The sequence below is a fragment of the Hypanus sabinus genome, chromosome 6, assembly GCF_030144855.1.
Source record: "Hypanus sabinus isolate sHypSab1 chromosome 6, sHypSab1.hap1, whole genome shotgun sequence".
NCBI lineage: Eukaryota > Metazoa > Chordata > Chondrichthyes > Myliobatiformes > Dasyatidae > Hypanus > Hypanus sabinus.
In genome coordinates this window covers 7,127,363-7,149,035 of record NC_082711.1, presented here as the reverse complement: position 1 = coordinate 7,149,035, position 21,673 = coordinate 7,127,363, and the positions used below count along the sequence as shown (strand labels likewise).

Sequence of the window (21,673 nt, the reverse complement as noted above, 5' to 3'; positions counted from 1 at the left end):
CCCCCATTCACTGTCACTTCACACTGACACTCCACACCTCATACTGACACTGACACACTCCTCTCCACAGTCCCTCACCATCCCTTCATCCCCCATTCACTGTCACTTCACACTGTCACCCCACACCTCATACCGACACTGACACACTCCTCTCCACAGTCCCTCACCATCCCTCCATCCCCCATTCACTGTCACTTCACACTGACATTCCACACCTCATACCCACGCTGACACACTCCTCTGCACAGTCCCTCACCATCCCTTCATCTCCCATTCACTGTCACTTCACACTGACACTCCACACCTCATACTGACACTGACACACTCCTCTCCACAGTCCCTCACCACCCCCTCCATCCCCCATTCACTGTCACTTCACACTGACACTCCACACCTCATACCGACACTGACACACTCCTCTCCACAGTCCCTCACCACCAGCTCCATCCCCCATTCACTGTCACTTCACACTGACACCACACACCTCATCCCCACACTGACACACTCCTCTCCACAGTCCCTCACCATCCCTCCATCCCCCATTCACTGTCACTTCACACTGTCACTCCACACCTCATACCGACACTGACACACTCCTCTCCACAGTCCCTCAAAACCCCCTCCATCCCCCATTCACTGTCACTTCACACTGACACCCCACACCTCACACCCACACTGACACACTCCTCTCCACAGTCCCTCAACACCCCCTCCATCCCCCATTCACTGTCACTTCACACTGACACTCCACACCTCACACCTACACTGACACACTCCTCTCCACAGTCCCTCACCATCCCTCTATCCCCCATTCACTGTCACTTCACACTGACACTCCACACCTCACACCTACACTGACACTACTCCTCTCCACAGTCTCTCACCATCCCTGCATCCCCCATTCACTGTCACTTCACACTGACACTCCACACCTCATACAGACACTGACACACTCCTCTCCACAGTCCCTCACCGTCCCTTCATCCCCCATTCACTGTCACTTCACACTGTCACCCCACACCTCACTCCGACACTGACACACTCCGCTCCACAGTCCCTCACCATCCCTTCATCAACCATTCACTGTCACTTCACACTGACACTCCACACCTCATCCCTACACTGACACACTCCTCTCCACAGTCCCTCACCATTCCTCCATCCCCCATTCACTGTCACTTCACACTGACACTCCACACCTCATACTGACACTGACACACTCCTCTCCACAGTCCCTCACCACCCCCTCCATCCCCCATTCACTGTCACTTCACACTGACACTCCACACCTCACACCCACACTGACACACTCCTCTCCACAGTCCCTCACCATCCCTTCATCCCCCATTCACTGTCACTTCACACTGTCACCCCACACCTCATACCGACACTGACACACTCCTCTCTACAGTCCCTCACCATCCCTCCATCCCCCATTCACTGTTACTTCACACTGACATTCCACACCTCATACCCACGCTGACACACTCCTCTGCACAGTCCCTCACCATCCCTTCATCTCCCATTCACTGTCACTTCACACTGACACTCCACACCTCATACTGACACTGACACACCCCTCTCCACAGTCCCTCACCACCCCCTCCATCCCCCATTCACTGTCACTTCACACTGACACTCCACACCTCATACCGACACTGACACACTCCTCTCCACAGTCCCTCACCATCCCTCCATCCCCCATTCACTGTCACTTCACACTGACATTCCACACCTCATACTGACACTGACACACTCCTCTCCACAGTCCCTCACCTTCCCTCCATCCCCCATTCACTGTTACTTCACACTGACATTCCACACCTCATACCCACGCTGACACACTCCTCTGCACAGTCCCTCACCATCCCTTCATCTCCCATTCACTGTCACTTCACACTGACACTCCACACCTCATACTGACACTGACACACTCCTCTCCACAGTCCCTCACCACCCCCTCCATCCCCCATTCACTGTCACTTCACACTGACACTCCACACCTCATACCGACACTGACACACTCCTCTCCACAGTCCCTCACCACCAGCTCCATCCCCCATTCACTGTCACTTCACACTGACACCCCACACCTCATCCCCACACTGACACACTCCTCTCCACAGTCCCTCACCATCCCTCCATCCCCCATTCACTGTCACTTCACACTGTCACTCCACACCTCATACCGACACTGACACACTCCTCTCCACAGTCCCTCACCACCCCCTCCATCCCCCATTCACTGTCACTTCACACTGACACCCCACACCTCACACCCACACTGACACACTCCTCTCCACAGTCCCTCAACACCCCCTCCATCCCCCATTCACTGTCACTTCACACTGACACTCCACACCTCACACCTACACTGACACACTCCTCTCCACAGTCCCTCACCATCCCTCTATCCCCCATTCACTGTCACTTCACACTGACACTCCACACCTCACACCTACACTGACACACTCCTCTCCACAGTCTCTCACCATCCCTCCATCCCCCATTCACTGTCACTTCACACTGACACTCCACACCTCATACAGACACTGACACACTCCTCTCCACAGTCCCTCACCGTCCCTTCATCCCCCATTCACTGTCACTTCACACTGTCACCCCACACCTCACTCCGACACTGACACACTCCGCTCCACAGTCCCTCACCATCCCTTCATCAACCATTCACTGTCACTTCACACTGACACTCCACACCTCATCCCTACACTGACACACTCCTCTCCACAGTCCCTCACCATTCCTCCATCCCCCATTCACTGTCACTTCACACTGACACTCCACACCTCATACTGACACTGACACACTCCTCTCCACAGTCCCTCACCACCCCCTCCATCCCCCATTCACTGTCACTTCACACTGACACTCCACACCTCACACCCACACTGACACACTCCTCTCCACAGTCCCTCACCATCCCTCCATCCCCCATTCACTGTCACTTCACACTGACACCCCACACCTCACACCGACACTGACACACTCCTCTCCACAGTCCCTCACCTTCCCTCCATCCCCGATTCACTGTTACTTCACACTGACATTCCACACCTCATACCCACGCTGACACACTCCTCTCCACAGTCCCTCACCACCCCCTCCATCCCCCATTCACTGTCACTTCACACTGTCACCCCACACCTCACACCGACACTGACACACTCCTCTCCACAGTCCCTCACCATCCCTCCATCCCCCATTCACTGTCACTTCACACTGACACTCCACACCTCATACTGACACACTCCTCTCCACAGTCCCTCACCATCCCTTCATCCCCCATTCACTGTCACTTCACACTGTCACCCCACACCTCATACCGACACTGACACACTCCTCTCCACAGTCCCTCACCATCCCTCCATCCCCCATTCACTGTCACTTCACACTGCCACTCCACACCTCATACTGACACTGACACACTCCTCTCCACAGTCCCTCACCTTCCCTCCATCCCCCATTCACTGTTACTTCACACTGACATTCCACACCTCATACCCACGCTGACACACTCCTCTGCACAGTCCCTCACCATCCCTTCATCTCCCATTCACTGTCACTTCACACTGACACTCCACACCTCATACTGACACTGACACACCCCTCTCCACAGTCCCTCACCACCCCCTCCATCCCCCATTCACTGTCACTTCACACTGACACTCCACACCTCATACCGACACTGACACACTCCTCTCCACAGTCCCTCACCACCAGCTCCATCCCCCATTCACTGTCACTTCACACTGACACCCCACACCTCATCCCCACACTGACACACTCCTCTCCACAGTCCCTCACCATCCCTCCATCCCCCATTCACTGTCACTTCACTGTCACTCCACACCTCATACCGACACTGACACACTCCTCTCCACAGTCCCTCACCACCCCCTCCATCCCCCATTCACTGTCACTTCACACTGACACCCCACACCTCACACCTACACTGACACACTCCTCTCCACAGTCCCTCACCATCCCTCTATCCCCCATTCACTGTCACTTCACACTGACACTCCACACCTCACACCTACACTGACACACTCCTCTCCACAGTCTCTCACCATCCCTCCATCCCCCATTCACTGTCACTTCACACTGACACTCCACACCTCATACAGACACTGAGACACTCCTCTCCACAGTCCCTCACCGTCCCTTCATCCCCCATTCACTGTCACTTCACACTGTCACCCCACACCTCACTCCGACACTGACACACTCCGCTCCACAGTCCCTCACCATCCCTTCATCAACCATTCACTGTCACTTCACACTGACACTCCACACCTCATCCCTACACTGACACACTCCTCTCCACAGTCCCTCACCATTCCTCCATCCCCCATTCACTGTCACTTCACACTGACACTCCACACCTCATACTGACACTGACACACTCCTCTCCACAGTCCCTCACCATCCCTTCATCCCCCATTCACTGTCACTTCACACTGTCACCCCACACCTCATACCGACACTGACACACTCCTCTCCACAGTCCCTCACCATCCCTCCATCCCCCATTCACTGTCACTTCACACTGCCACTCCACACCTCATACTGACACTGACACACTCCTCTCCACAGTCCCTCACCATCCCTCCATCCCCCATTCACTGTCACTTCACACTGTCACTCCACACCTCATACCGACACTGACACACTCCTCTCCACAGTCCCTCACCATCCCTCCATCCCCCATTCACTGTCACTTCACACTGTCACTCCACACCTCATACCGACACTGACACACTCCTCTCCACTGTCCCTCACCACCAGCTCCATCCCCCATACACTGTCACTTCACACTGACACCCCACACCTCATCCCCACACTGACACACTCCTCTCCACAGTCCCTCACCACCAGCTTCATCTCCCATTCACTGTCACTTCACACTGACACTCCACACCTCACACCCACACTGACACACTCCTCTCCACAGTCCCTCACCATCCCTCCATCCCCCATTCACTGTCACTTCATACTGTCACCCCACACCTCATCCCCACACTGACACACTCCTCTCTACAGTCCCTCACCATCCCTCCATCCCCCATTCACTGTCACTTCACACTGTCACTCCACACCTCATACCGACACTGACACACTCCTCTCCACAGTCCCTCACCACCCCCTCCATCCCCCATTCACTGTCACTTCACACTGACACCCCACACCTCACACCCACACTGACACACTCCTCTCCACAGTCCCTCAACACCCCCTCCATCCCCCATTCACTGTCACTTCACACTGACACTCCACACCTCACACCTACACTGACACACTCCTCTCCACAGTCCCTCACCATCCCTCTATCCCCCATTCACTGTCACTTCACACTGACACTCCACACCTCACACCGACACTGACACACTCCTCTCCACAGTCCCTCACCATCCCTCCATCCCCCATTCACTGTCACTTCACACTGACACTCCACACCTCATACCGACACTGACACACTCCTCTCCACAGTCCCTCACCATCCCTTCATCCCCCATTCACTGTCACTTCACACTGACACCCCACACCTCACACCCACACTGACACACTCCTCTCCACAGTCCCTCACCATCCCTCCATCCCCCATTCACTGTCACTTCACACTGCCACTCCACACCTCATACTGACACTGACACACTCCTCTCCACAGTCCCTCACCTTCCCTCCATCCCCCATTCACTGTTACTTCACACTGACATTCCACACCTCATACCCACGCTGACACACTCCTCTGCACAGTCCCTCACCATCCCTTCATCTCCCATTCACTGTCACTTCACACTGACACTCCACACCTCATACTGACACTGACACACTCCTCTCCACAGTCCCTCACCACCCCCTCCATCCCCCATTCACTGTCACTTCACACTGACACTCCACACCTCATACCGACACTGACACACTCCTCTCCACAGTCCCTCACCACCAGCTCCATCCCCCATTCACTGTCACTTCACACTGACACTCCACACCTCACACCTACACTGACACACTCCTCTCCACAGTCTCTCACCATCCCTCCATCCCCCATTCACTGTCACTTCACACTGACAGTCCACACCTCATACAGACACTGACACACTCCTCTCCACAGTCCCTCACCGTCCCTTCATCCCCCATTCACTGTCACTTCACACTGACACTCCACACCTCATCCCTACACTGACACACTCCTCTCCACAGTCCCTCACCATTCCTCCATCCCCCATTCACTGTCACTTCACACTGACACTCCACACCTCATACTGACACTGACATACTCCTCTCCACAGTCCCTCACCATCCCTTCATCCCCCATTCACTGTCACTTCACACTGTCACCCCACACCTCATACCGACACTGACACACTCCTCTCCACAGTCCCTCACCATCCCTCCATCCCCCATTCACTGTCACTTCACACTGCCACTCCACACCTCATACTGACACTGACACACTCCTCTCCACAGTCCCTCACCTTCCCTCCATCCCCCATTCACTGTTACTTCACACTGACATTCCACACCTCATACCCACGCTGACACACTCCTCTCCACAGTCCCTCACCATCCCTCCATCCCCCATTCACTGTCACTTCACACTGACACTCCACACTCACACCCACACTGACACACTCCTCTCCACAGTCCCTCACCATCCCTCCATCCCCCATTCACTGTCACTTCACACTGTCACTCCACACCTCATACCGACACTGACACCACTCCTCTCCACTGTCCCCTCACCACCAGCTCCATCCCCCATTCACTGTCACTTCACACTGACACCCCACACCTCAACCCCACACTGACACACTCCTCTCCACAGTCCCTCACCACCAGCTTCATCTCCCATTCACTGTCACTTCACACTGTCACCCCACACCTCACACCGACACTGACACACTCCTCTCCACAGTCCCTCACCATCCCTCCATCCCCCATTCACTGTCACTTCACACTGTCACTCCACACCTCATACCGACACTGACACACTCCTCTCCACAGTCCCTCACCATCCCTTCATCCCCATTCACTGTCACTTCACACTGTCACTCCACACCTCATACCGACACTGACACACTCCTCTCCACTGTCCCTCACCACCAGCTCCATCCCCCATTCACTGTCACTTCACACTGTCACTCCACACCTCATACCGACACTGACACACTCCCTCTCCACAGTCCCTCACCACCCCCTCCATCCCCTATTCACTGTCACTTCACACTGACACCCCACACCTCACACCCACACTGACACACTCCTCTCCACAGTCCCTCACCACCCCCTCCATCCCCCATTCACTGTCACTTCACACTGTCACCCCACACCTCATACCGACACTGACACACTCCTCTCCACAGTCCCTCACCATTCCTCCATCCCCCATTCACTGTCACTTCGCACTGACACCCCACACCTCATCCCCACACTGACACACTCCTCTCCAGTCCCTCACCATCCCTTCATCCCCCATTCACTGTCACTTCACACTGTCACTCCACACCTCATACCGACACTGACACACTCCTCTCCACAGTCCCTCACCACCCCCTCCATCCCCGATTCACTGTCACTTCACACTGGACACCCCACACCTCACACCCACACTGACACACTCCTCTCCACAGTCCCTCAACACCCCCTCCATCCCCCATTCACTGTCACTTCACACTGACACTCCACATCTCACACCTACACTGACACACTCCTCTCCACAGTCCCTCACCATCCCTCTATCCCCCATTCACTGTCACTTCATACTGACACTCCACACCTCATACCGACACTGACACACTCTCTCCACAGTCCCTCACCATCCCTCCATCCCCCATTCACTGTCACTTCACACTGACACTCCACACCTCATACAGACACTGACACACTCCTCTCCACAGTCCCTCACCACCAGCTCCATCCCCCATTCACTGTCACTTCACACTGACACTCCACACCTCATACAGACACTGACACACTCCTCTCCACAGTCCCTCACCATCCCTCATCCCCCATTCACTGTCACTTCACACTGACACTCCACACCTCATACTGACACTGACACACTCCTCTCCACAGTCCCTCACCTCCAGCTCCATCCCCCATTCACTGTCACTTCACACTGACACTCCACACCTCATACCGACACTGACACACTCCTCTCCACAGTCCCTCACCACCAGCTCCATCCCCCATTCACTGTCACTTCACACTGACACCCCACACTCATCCCCACACTGACACACTCCTCTCCACAGTCCCTCACCATCCCTCCATCCCCCATTCACTGTCACTTCACACTGACACTCCACACCTCACACCTACACTGACACACTCCTCTCCACAGTCTCTCACCATCCTCCATCCCCCATTCACTGTCACTTCACACTGACAGTCCACACCTCATACAGACACTGACACACTCCTCTCCACAGTCCCTCACCGTCCCTTCATCCCCCATTCACTGTCACTTCACACTGACACTCCACACCTCATCCCTACACTGACACACTCCTCTCCACAGTCCCTCACCATTCCTCCATCCCCCCATTCACTGTCACTTCACACTGACACTCCACACCTCATACTGACACTGACACACTCCTCTCCACAGTCCCTCACCATCCCTTCATCCCCCATTCACTGTCACTTCACACTGTCACCCCACACCTCATACCGACACTGACACACTCCTCTCCACAGTCCCTCACCATCCCTCCATCCCCCATTCACTGTCACTTCACACTGCCACTCCACACCTCATACTGACACTGACACACTCCTCTCCACAGTCCCTCACTTCCCTCCATCCCCCATTCACTGTTACTTCACACTGACATTCCACACCTCATACCCACGCTGACACACTCCTCTCCACAGTCCCTCACCATCCCTCCATCCCCCATTCACTGTCACTTCACACTGACACTCCACACCTCACACCCACACTGACACACTCCTCTCCACAGTCCCTCACCATCCTCCATCCCCATTCACTGTCACTTCACACTGTCACTCCACACCTCATACCGACACTGACACACTCCTCTCCACTGTCCCTCACCACCAGCTCCATCCCCATTCACTGTCACTTCACACTGACACCCCACACCTCAACCCCACACTGACACACTCCTCTCCACAGTCCCTCACCACCAGCTTCATCTCCCATTCACTGTCACTTCACACTGTCACCCCACACCTCACACCGACACTGACACACTCCTCTCCACAGTCCCTCACCATCCTCATCCCCATTCACTGTCACTTCACACTGTCACTCCACACCTCATACCGACACTGACACACTCCTCTCCACTGTCCCTCACCACCAGCTCCATCCCCCATTCACTGTCACTTCACACTGTCACTCCACACCTCATACCGACACTGACACACTCCTCTCCACAGTCCCTCACCACCCCCTCCATCCCGATTCACTGTCACTTCACACTGACACCCCACACCTCACACCCACACTGACACACTCCTCTCCACAGTCCCTCACCACCCCCTCCATCCCCCATTCACTGTCACTTCACACTGTCACCCCACACCTCATACCGACACTGACACACTCCTCTCCACAGTCCCTCACCATTCCTCCATCCCCATTCACTGTCAGCTTCGCACTGACACCCCACACCTCATCCCCACACTGACACACTCCTCTCGTCCCTCACCATCCCTTCATCCCCATTCACTGTCACTTCACACTGTCACTCCACACCTCATACCGACACTGACACACTCCTCTCCACAGTCCCTCACCACCCCCTCCATCCCCGATTCACTGTCACTTCACACTGACACCCCACACCTCACACCCACACTGACACACTCCTCTCCACAGTCCCTCAACACCCCCTCCATCCCCCATTCACTGTCACTTCACACTGACACTCCACACCTCACACCTACACTGACACACTCCTCTCCACAGTCCCTCACCATCCCTCTATCCCCCATTCACTGTCACTTCATACTGACACTCCACACCTCATACCGACACTGACACACTCCTCTCCACAGTCCCTCACCATCCCTCCATCCCCCATTCACTGTCACTTCACACTGACACTCCACACCTCATACAGACACTGACACACTCCTCTCCACAGTCCCTCACCACCAGCTCCATCCCCCATTCACTGTCACTTCACACTGACACTCCACACCTCATACAGACACTGACACACTCCTCTCCACAGTCCTCACCATCCCTCCATCCCCCATTCACTGTCACTTCACACTGACACTCCACACCTCATACTGACACTGACACACTCCTCTCCACAGTCCCTCACCACCAGCTCCATCCCCCATTCACTGTCACTTCACACTGACACTCCACACCTCATACTGACACTGACACACTCCTCTCCACAGTCCCTCACCATTCCTCCATCCCCCATTCACTGTCACTTCACACTGACACTCCACACCTCACACCTAAACTGACACACTCCTCTCCACAGTCCCTCACCATCCCTCCATCCCCCATTCACTGTCACTTCACACTGTCACTCCACACCTCATACCGACACTGACACACTCCTCTCCACAGTCCCTCACCACCTGCTCCATCCCCCATTCACTGTCACTTCACACTGATACCCCACACCTCATCCCCACACTGACACACTCCTCTCCACAGTCCCTCACCACCAGCTTCATCTCCCATTCACTGTCACTTCACACTGACACTCCACACCTCACACCCACACTGACACACTCCTCTCCACAGTCCCTCACCATCCCTCTATCCCCCATTCACTGTCACTTCACACTGACACTCCACACCTCACACCTACACTGACTCACTCCTCTCCACAGTCCCTCACCATCCCTCTATCCCCCAATCACTGTCACTTCACACTGTCACCCCACACCTCATACCGACACTGACACACTCCTCTCCACAGTCCCTCACCATTCCTCCATCCCCCATTCACTGTCACTTCGCACTGACACCCCACACCTCATCCCCACACTGACACACTCCTCTCTACAGTCCCTCACCATCCCTCTATCCCCCATTCACTGTCACTTCACACTGACACTCCACACCTCATACCGACACTGACACACTCCTCTCCACAGTCCCTCACCACCAGCTCCATCCCCCATTCACTGTCACTTCACACTGACACCCCACACCTCATCCCCACACTGACACACTCCTCTCCACAGTCCCTCACCATCCCTCCATCCCCCATTCACTGTCACTTCACACTGACACTCCACACCTCACACCTACACTGACACACTCCTCTCCACAGTCTCTCACCATCCCTCCATCCCCCATTCACTGTCACTTCACACTGACAGTCCACACCTCATACAGACACTGACACACTCCTCTCCACAGTCCCTCACCGTCCCTTCATCCCCCATTCACTGTCACTTCACACTGACACTCCACACCTCATCCCTACACTGACACACTCCTCTCCACAGTCCCTCACCATTCCTCCATCCCCCATTCACTGTCACTTCACACTGACACTCCACACCTCATACTGACACTGACACACTCCTCTCCACAGTCCCTCACCATCCCTTCATCCCCCATTCACTGTCACTTCACACTGTCACCCCACACCTCATACCGACACTGACACACTCCTCTCCACAGTCCCTCACCATCCCTCCATCCCCCATTCACTGTCACTTCACACTGCCACTCCACACCTCATACTGACACTGACACACTCCTCTCCACAGTCCCTCACCTTCCCTCCATCCCCCATTCACTGTTACTTCACACTGACATTCCACACCTCATACCCACGCTGACACACTCCTCTCCACAGTCCCTCACCATCCCTCCATCCCCCATTCACTGTCACTTCACACTGACACTCCACACCTCACACCCACACTGACACACTCCTCTCCACAGTCCCTCACCATCCCTCCATCCCCCATTCACTGTCACTTCACACTGTCACTCCACACCTCATACCGACACTGACACACTCCTCTCCACTGTCCCTCACCACCAGCTCCATCCCCCATTCACTGTCACTTCACACTGACACCCCACACCTCAACCCCACACTGACACACTCCTCTCCACAGTCCCTCACCACCAGCTTCATCTCCCATTCACTGTCACTTCACACTGTCACCCCACACCTCACACCGACACTGACACACTCCTCTCCACAGTCCCTCACCATCCCTCCATCCCCCATTCACTGTCACTTCACACTGTCACTCCACACCTCATACCGACACTGACACACTCCTCTCCACTGTCCCTCACCACCAGCTCCATCCCCCATTCACTGTCACTTCACACTGTCACTCCACACCTCATACCGACACTGACACACTCCTCTCCACAGTCCCTCACCACCCCCTCCATCCCCGATTCACTGTCACTTCACACTGACACCCCACACCTCACACCCACACTGACACACTCCTCTCCACAGTCCCTCACCACCCCCTCCATCCCCCATTCACTGTCACTTCACACTGTCACCCCACACCTCATACCGACACTGACACACTCCTCTCCACAGTCCCTCACCATTCCTCCATCCCCCATTCACTGTCACTTCGCACTGACACCCCACACCTCATCCCCACACTGACACACTCCTCTCGTCCCTCACCATCCCTTCATCCCCCATTCACTGTCACTTCACACTGTCACTCCACACCTCATACCGACACTGACACACTCCTCTCCACAGTCCCTCACCACCCCCTCCATCCCCGATTCACTGTCACTTCACACTGACACCCCACACCTCACACCCACACTGACACACTCCTCTCCACAGTCCCTCAACACCCCCTCCATCCCCCATTCACTGTCACTTCACACTGACACTCCACACCTCACACCTACACTGACACACTCCTCTCCACAGTCCCTCACCATCCCTCTATCCCCCATTCACTGTCACTTCATACTGACACTCCACACCTCATACCGACACTGACACACTCCTCTCCACAGTCCCTCACCACCAGCTCCATCCCCCATTCACTGTCACTTCACACTGACACTCCACACCTCATACAGACACTGACACACTCCTCTCCACAGTCCCTCACCATCCCTCCATCCCCCATTCACTGTCACTTCACACTGACACTCCACACCTCATACTGACACTGACACACTCCTCTCCACAGTCCCTCACCACCAGCTCCATCCCCCATTCACTGTCACTTCACACTGACACTCCACACCTCATACTGACACTGACACACTCCTCTCCACAGTCCCTCACCATTCCTCCATCCCCCATTCACTGTCACTTCACACTGACACTCCACACCTCACACCTAAACTGACACACTCCTCTCCACAGTCCCTCACCATCCCTCCATCCCCCATTCACTGTCACTTCACACTGTCACTCCACACCTCATACCGACACTGACACACTCCTCTCCACAGTCCCTCACCACCTGCTCCATCCCCCATTCACTGTCACTTCACACTGATACCCCACACCTCATCCCCACACTGACACACTCCTCTCCACAGTCCCTCACCACCAGCTTCATCTCCCATTCACTGTCACTTCACACTGACACTCCACACCTCACACCCACACTGACACACTCCTCTCCACAGTCCCTCACCATCCCTCTATCCCCCATTCACTGTCACTTCACACTGACACTCCACACCTCACACCTACACTGACTCACTCCTCTCCACAGTCCCTCACCATCCCTCTATCCCCCAATCACTGTCACTTCACACTGTCACCCCACACCTCATACCGACACTGACACACTCCTCTCCACAGTCCCTCACCATTCCTCCATCCCCCATTCACTGTCACTTCGCACTGACACCCCACACCTCATCCCCACACTGACACACTCCTCTCTACAGTCCCTCACCATCCCTCCATCCCGCATTCACTGTCACTTCACACTGTCACTCCACACCTCATACCGACACTGACACACTCCTCTCCACAGTCCCTCACCACCCCCTCCATCCCCGATTCACTGTCACTTCACACTGACACCCCACACCTCACACCCACACTGACACACTCCTCTCCACAGTCCCTCAACACCCCCTCCATCCCCCATTCACTGTCACTTCACACTGACACTCCACACCTCACACCTACACTGACACACTCCTCTCCACAGTCCCTCACCATCCCTCTATCCCCCATTCACTGTCACTTCACACTGACACTCCACACCTCATACCGACACTGACACACTCCTCTCCACAGTCCCTCACCACCCCCTCCATCCCCCATTCACTGTCACTTCACACTGTCACCCCACACCTCACACCGACACTGACACACTCCTCTCCACAGTCCCTCACCATCCCTCCATCCCCCATTCACTGTCACTTCACACTGACACTCCACACCTCATACAGACACTGACACACTCCTCTCCACAGTCCCTCACCACCCCCTCCATCCCCCATTCACTGTCACTTCACACTGACACTCCACACCTCATACAGACACTGACACACTCCTCTCCACAGTCCCTCACCATCCCTCCATCCCCCATTCACTGTCACTTCACACTGACACTCCACACCTCATACTGACACTGACACACTCCTCTCCACAGTCCCTCACCATTCCTCCATCCCCCATTCACTGTCACTTCACACTGACACTCCACACCTCATACTGACACTGACACACTCCTCTCCACAGTCCCTCACCATCCCTCCATCCCCATTCACTGTCACTTCACACTGACACTCCACACCTCACACCTACACTGACACACTCCTCTCCACAGTCCCTCACCATCCCTCCATCCCCCAATTCACTGTTACTTCACACTGTCATCCCACACCTCACACCGACACTGACACACTCTTCTCCACAGTCCCTCACCACCCCCTCCATCCCCCATTCACTGTCACTTCACACTGACGCTCCATACCTCACATCTACACTGACACACTCCTCTCCACAGTCCCTCACCATCCCTCCATTCCCCATTGACTGTCACTTCACACTGACACTGACTACTCTCGCGTCTAGCAGTCTAAAGTAGACGATAAAAATCAATTCCAATGGAACTCTACAGAAATGATTTGTTAATGTGTTACCCTTGCTTAGATCTGATAATTTTGTTAAGTGCTATATTTCCATGGCCAGCTGGTACTGTAATGGGATCTGCACTGCACTACGAGGTTCAAATCTGTGCTGGATTGAGCATCGAACCAGCGACCTGACCTCATGAAAAGCAGACAAATGCTAAAGAAACGGCAGGGGTTGCTGCCGGGTGTGTCGCAAGGTGCCAAGTGGAACAACAACTATATTTCCATAGTTTCATTATTTTGGGTTTCGATGTGTTTAGAGGTTGCTGAATAATGGCAGTGAAACACTCTCTGCTGATAGAGTTTTTCTCTTGTTTCACCAGTGGATGGTGCCAGCCGTACAGAATTCCATGAAGCCATTCAGAGTAAGTATTACAGTGTTCTCAGACGTGGGCCTCCTGCTCGCCATAGATATAGGAGCAGAATTAGACCAGTCATAGCTGATTCTTTTCTCCCCTCCAGCCTTCTCCCCATAACCTGTGATACCATGTTCAATCAAGAACCTACCCAGCGACCTGGCCTCCAGCTGCCTGTGGTAATAAATTCCACAAATTCACCACCCTCTGGCTCAAGAAACTTCTCTGCATCTCTGCTTTAAATTTGCACCCCTCTATCCCACCATGGGAGACATCCTTTCCACATCTACTCTGCCCAGGTCTTTCAATATTCAAAAGGTTTCAATGAGATCCCCCTCATCCTTCTGAATTCCAGCAAGTACAGACCCAGAGCCATCAAACGTTCCTCGTATGATAACCCTTTCATTCCTGGAATCATCCTTGTGAACCTCCTCTGGGCCCTCTTCAATGCCAGCACGTCTTTTCTTAAATGAGGAACCCAAAATGTCAGAAACACACTGAGTCTCAGCAATTTGCAGAACGGTAAACTTTATTTTTCGAGTCTGCAGAGTCGGACCCAACCAGCTCCTGCTAGATTGAGTGCCGAATTACACTTTGCACAGTTTTTTATACCCTACTTGTTTACGATTTTGTGAGTTGTACCCATGTGAGGTGCAGACATTCTTCCTTAATCTCATTACAAAATTACAAATGTGACTACCCTTTGGCCCACTTATCAGCCTCAGCGCATTAACACCGTTATTGTTCGACCGTTAAGCATGTCTTCCCGTTACCTGTATCGCTTCTTTAATCAGCAAGCTATTGTTTCATCCTGATTTTGCAAATTGGTTTATACGTTGCCCTGCAAGTTGCTTTGCACGTTCTTTCTGTGTCAGCACATTCTAAATGGACTCCTTAAGAATCATTTCTCTCAATCCACCCTTTTTCTTTTTAGAATGTGCTATCAGTTGGGCTTTTGCCACGGGTTTACATAGGCTTCTTCCTCTAGCTCTATTTCCCTTTGTAGGAGTACCTGAACAGGATCAGCTGGGGCCCCTGGTTGCATGACTTGTCTTGCCACCCGAGCTACTAGCTCCCGCAAGAAGGGGATCAGACATGGTAGCAGAAGGAGGACCATCAATCCCCCTCCTATAACCCCTAGAGCGGTTCGCCACCAGCCTCCTTTCAACCATCCGTCCAGCCAGTCCCAATACCCCAGCGGCTTCCAGGTCTGTACCGGCACGTGGGCCAGTTTCCTTATTTATCTGATATTTTTTTTGAACCACGTTTCCGTTGTCATCTATCTTTAAGCAGCAGTTGGTTAGATTAAACTTTCCACATACTCCTCCTTTTTGTTGTAGTCATAACATTTCTCGTTTACATGCGAGTGTGACACAAAGGACCCTGGAAAAAACCGTCATGCCCACCCTTACCATCGTCCTGCACTTATCACATCCCCCTTCAGTGCTTCTCAACAATAGCAGTATATACATTACAGTCCCAAAGTTCATTCTGTCCGTCTTTTGAGCTTTAGCACCATCGGGTCTTCTCCCTGGACGCAAGTCCATTCTGCACCTTCTTCGGGCTTTACGGGTCCCTTGATTCTCGCGGCGTGGGTCCACCCTTTTTCTTTTGTCCTTACTGCGGCTTCGGTGGTCAGTAGCACCTGGAATGGGCCTTCCCACTGCGGCTGTAACTTCTCTGGCTTCCAAGTCTTAATCAGGACCCAGTCACCGGGCTGAGTTCGGTGGAGTGCGAAGTCCAGAGGTGGGGTTTGTGCGAGTAACCCCTTCCTGCGCAATTCTGCAAAAGAACGAGACAGTGCCTGTAAATAGTCCCTTACAAAGACATCTCTCCCTTGCAGGGAAGGATAGCCCTCCACCTTGTTCCAATATGGAAGGCCAAACAACATTTCATAAGGGGATACTCCTATATCTTTTCGAGGAGCCGTGCGGATTCTTAGTAGGGCCAGGGGTAGACACTTGGTCCAGGGTAGCTTGGTTTCCATCATTAGTTTTGTCAATTGCGTCTTCAAAGTACTGTTCATCCTCTCAACTCTTCCTGAGCTCTGAGGGTGCCAGGGGGTGTGCAGCTTCCACTGGATTCCTAAGGCGTCACAGATTAGCTGGTGTGTTTTTGAGGCAAAGTGTGTTCCCCTATCTGAATCAATAGACCCCATTATTCCATATCTCGGGACTATATTTTCTAATAGGATCCGTGCCACTGTAGGGGCGTCCACTTTAGTGGTTGGGAATGCTTCCACCCACCGAGTGAAGTGATCCACAATTACTAACAGGTACTTCCATCTCTGAACTTGTGGTAGTTCGGTAAAGTCTATTTGGATCCGATGGGACGGTCGGTCGGCTAGTGTTTGTCCCCCCTTATGGGTGGCACGCATCATTTTCTTGTTTACCTTTTGGCAGGTGTAACAGCCCCACACCTCCTGTTGAGCTAGTGTGAATATCCCTTTACAAACATAGTCCCTTAGGATAGTGTCGCACATAGCTTGCACTCCCCAATGGCTTTGTTGGTGTAGTTGTTGCAGTATATGACGAGTTACTTCCTTATTCAGTACTTGCCGTCCGTCGGGGGTCTTCCACTCGCCTTCTGATGTTTGTCGGGCTCCCCTATTGATTCCCCGTATAAGAACTGTGCCGGGTTACAACTATTGTTCCTTTCAAAGCTTACATCATCCCCGACCATCAGAATGGTTTCGTATTTCAGTATGCGAGAGTCCGTCAACCACCGCTGAGCTTTTTGGGCTAAGAGGGTGCTAACGGAGTGCTGGGTATACACCGTCATTCTTCCCCCAAAGGTTAATTTCCGTGCTTCTTCTACTAGTACGGCTGCTGCCGCTACGGCTTGTATGCACGTCGGCCATCCCCGGGATACCGGGTCTAACATTTTTGATAAAAAGGCCACAGGTTGCCGCTTTCCTCCTTTTTCTTGGGTTAGTACTCCTAACGCAGTTCCTTCATTGTTTGTTGCATACAGCTGAAAGGGCTTTTCCAGTGCTGGCAGTGTTAATACCGGGGCCCGAATTAGTTGCCCTTTTATTTTCCTGAACTTCTGTTCTTCTTCTTCGGTCCAGCTGATTATTCCCCGGTCTTCCTTTGCCAATTTGTCGTACATAAACTTCACCAGGGAGGTATAATTCTCTATCCAAATCCGGCAATAGCCCACTAAGCCCAGAAATTGTCTTATTTCCTTCTTTGTCCTGGGAAGCGGTATTTTAGTTATTCCCGCTATTCTTTCTGGGGTTATTTGGCGGTGCCCTTTACTGACTCTGTGTCCGAGATATGTTATTTCCTTCTCGACAAATTGCAGTTTCTTCTTGGACACCCGCAATCCTTTTTCTCCTAGGTAATTCAGGAGTCTTATAGTATCGTCTCGCACTACCTCCTCTGCTGGTCCCGATAGTAGTAGGTCATCGACATACTGTAATAGTTGGTTCTTTTCGGTACAATGGAATCCAGCCAATACTTGCTCCAGTACCTGTTCGAATAGGTTTGGGGACTCCGTGAACCCTTGGGGCAAGACGGTCCACCGGAGTTGCTTCTTCCGCCCAGTGAATGGATTTTCCCATTCAAATGCGAACATATCTCGGCTACCTTCCTCCAACGGGCAACTCCAAAAGGCATCTTTTAGATCTATCACACTGAACCATTCATGTTCAGGAGGTATTTTGCTCATTAATGTATAGGGGTTAGGCACTACCGGGTATCGTGTTTGGACTACCGCATTTAAGCCTCTCAGATCTTGAACCATTCGATACGTGCCGTCGGGCTTTCGGACCGGTAGGATGGGGGTATTAAAGGGTGACATACATTCTTCCAGGAGTCCATCTGATACTAATGTCTCAATTACAGGTTGTAATCCCCTCCTCCCTTCCATGGCAATGGGATATTGCCGTCTTCTCACCGGGCGGCTGTTTGGCAACAGGGTGATTTTCAGTGGGGTGATGTCCAGGCCGCCCCGATTACCTTCTTGATACCAGACACTGGCCTTTATTTCCTGATCATCCTTTTCAGTCATTACGAACAGTTTCACCTGAATTTCACCTTGATATGGCACCATCCCGATCCCTAGCAGTGCCTGCAAATCTCTTCCCAATAAGTTGAATCCGGCTGACGGAAGTAATAACACATCCTGGATACCTTCCCGGTCGTCGCATTTTATCTGTACATCTTCTATTATTGGGACCTGCATAGTTTTTCCTCCTATTCCGGAAACCCCAATGGTTTTGGTCCCAATCTTGGTTCCCGGAGGGGCTTGGATTATACTAGTTCTTTCAGCTCCTGAGTCGACCATAAAGGTTACTTCTGACCCTTGAGGACCTAATTTTAAATTTACCAGGGGTTCCTGCTTGTATCTCGTCCCCAAGGGTTGGGACCCCTGACACCCCTATTCTTCTTCCATGAGGGCATAAGCTCGGACTTCTTTTCGATATCTTGGGCACTCCCTCTTAAAGTGGCCTTCCTCATTGCAGTAAAAACATCGTGCCGCCCTCCTCATCCTCCTTCCCTCAGTACAGCCGCTTCTCTCTGGCCTTGCTTCCCTTTTCTCTTTGTTCTCTGAGTTTACTTGGCGGATGGTTTGAACCATTACTTTCGCTGCCTTTTTCTGATTTTCCTCATCTCTCTGGACATAGACCTTTTGGGCCTGTCTCAGTAATTCACTCAGTGGTTTTTCGTTCCAATCTTCCTGTTTCTCAAGCTTCTTCCGGATGTCTTGCCATGCTTTTGATACAAATTCAATTCGTATGAATTGTTCCCCTACTGCCGAATTAGGGTCCACCCCCGCATACTGTTGCACATTTTTCCGCACCCTATCGAGGAAGTCGGTTGGGCTCTCATCTTTCCCTTGGTAGTTTCCAAACGCCTTGGCAAAGTTGTGACCTTTTGGCACAGCCTCCCTTATTCCCTTAATGATGTACTCTCGCCACTGTCGCATATTGCGTCTTCCCTCTTCTGCTTGTTTATCCCACTGTGGGTCGTTTGCTGGAAATTTCCGGTCCCCCGGTAACTCATTCGGCTGTTCCCTTCCCCAAATTGATATTGCAGCTTGTCGTATCATTTGCCTCTCTTGTGCAGAAAATAGCGTTCCCATAATCGCATGCATTTCTTCCCAAGTGTAAACATTAGGTCCTAAGAATTGATCCAACTGTTCTGCCAGTCCCATTGGATCTTCTAATAAAGTTTTCATATCTTTCTTAAATCCTCGTACTTCGGTACTTGTCAGAGGGACGTTTACAAATCCTGTTCCTCCCCGTTCTCCTCCCATTGGAACCTCTCGAAGGGGACACAGCTGTACCTCTTCCTTTTTTAATTCGTCTTTCTTTTTCTTATCTGCTCCTGTCACACTCCTTGTTTCGATCCTTGCTTTTGCTTTTTCCCTAACATCCCTCTCTTCCCTCTCCGGGTCTATTTCTTCTGTTTTTTCACTTTCTTCACGTCCTCCCTCTGCTCCCGCAAGGGGCGCAGAAGGCTGGACATAGGGAGGGGGTAAATGATCGAGTGGGTCCCACTTCCGCTCCCCTTTAATGCCCAATTTAAAACTCTTTGTTGTTACTCCTGGCCAGGGAGCCCAACAAAAAGCATAAGCAATTTCTTCCGGTTTTACATTTGGTTTTGAATTAACGTAAATGTTTAAGGCTTGTCGTACCCAATCCTCCTCAGACCCAAGCCGCGGCCACCAGACCGCAGGTTTTTCTATCGGCTGTTTCGACCAAATTAAACAGTACTGTATCATTTTTTTCTTTTGTTTCCCTTTTAGTCTTCCACATCCCCAATTCTCAAACATTCTACCGAGGGGGCTATCAGGAGGAACCCCCGGGTATGGTCCCGGTCTTCTCCGTTTCCTCTTTCTTTTTAGAGCCACCCCCTCCCATCTTATTCCGCTCTTACTTAATCAGGAGGACCCCCGGGTAGCGATCCCGGTCTTCTCCGTCCTTACTTATTCCCGCACCTTTCTACTATAATAGTAGGCACTTACCCGGTGCGTCCTGGGGACTTCCAGTACCAGGTACTGTCCCCTTCTCCCCGTTTACCGCTCTGCGCTGTCCGGATATCACTCGCTCAAGCCGCGTTGGAGCGACGAGCAAGGAGTCAGGGACCGCCAAACTCGGCGGGGTGCACCGTCTCCGATGTCCTTCCTCGTGTCCACCGCGGCCGGAGTGTGGATCCCGGACGAGCCCCCACGTTGTCAGAAACACACTGAGTCTCAGCAATTTGCAGAACGGTAAACT

General features: G+C 52.8%; 1 protein-coding gene across 1 annotated transcript in view; it reads left to right on the top strand.

Moving 5' to 3' along the window:
• dgat1a (diacylglycerol O-acyltransferase 1a) overlaps positions 1-21,673 on the top strand; it is a 132,580-nt gene that overhangs the window by 72,929 nt on the left and 37,978 nt on the right. Inside the window, exon 11 of the mRNA XM_059971631.1 lies at positions 15,415-15,456. Within this exon, the coding sequence (XP_059827614.1) occupies positions 15,415-15,456 (42 nt within the window). The remainder of the gene's footprint in view (positions 1-15,414; positions 15,457-21,673) is intronic.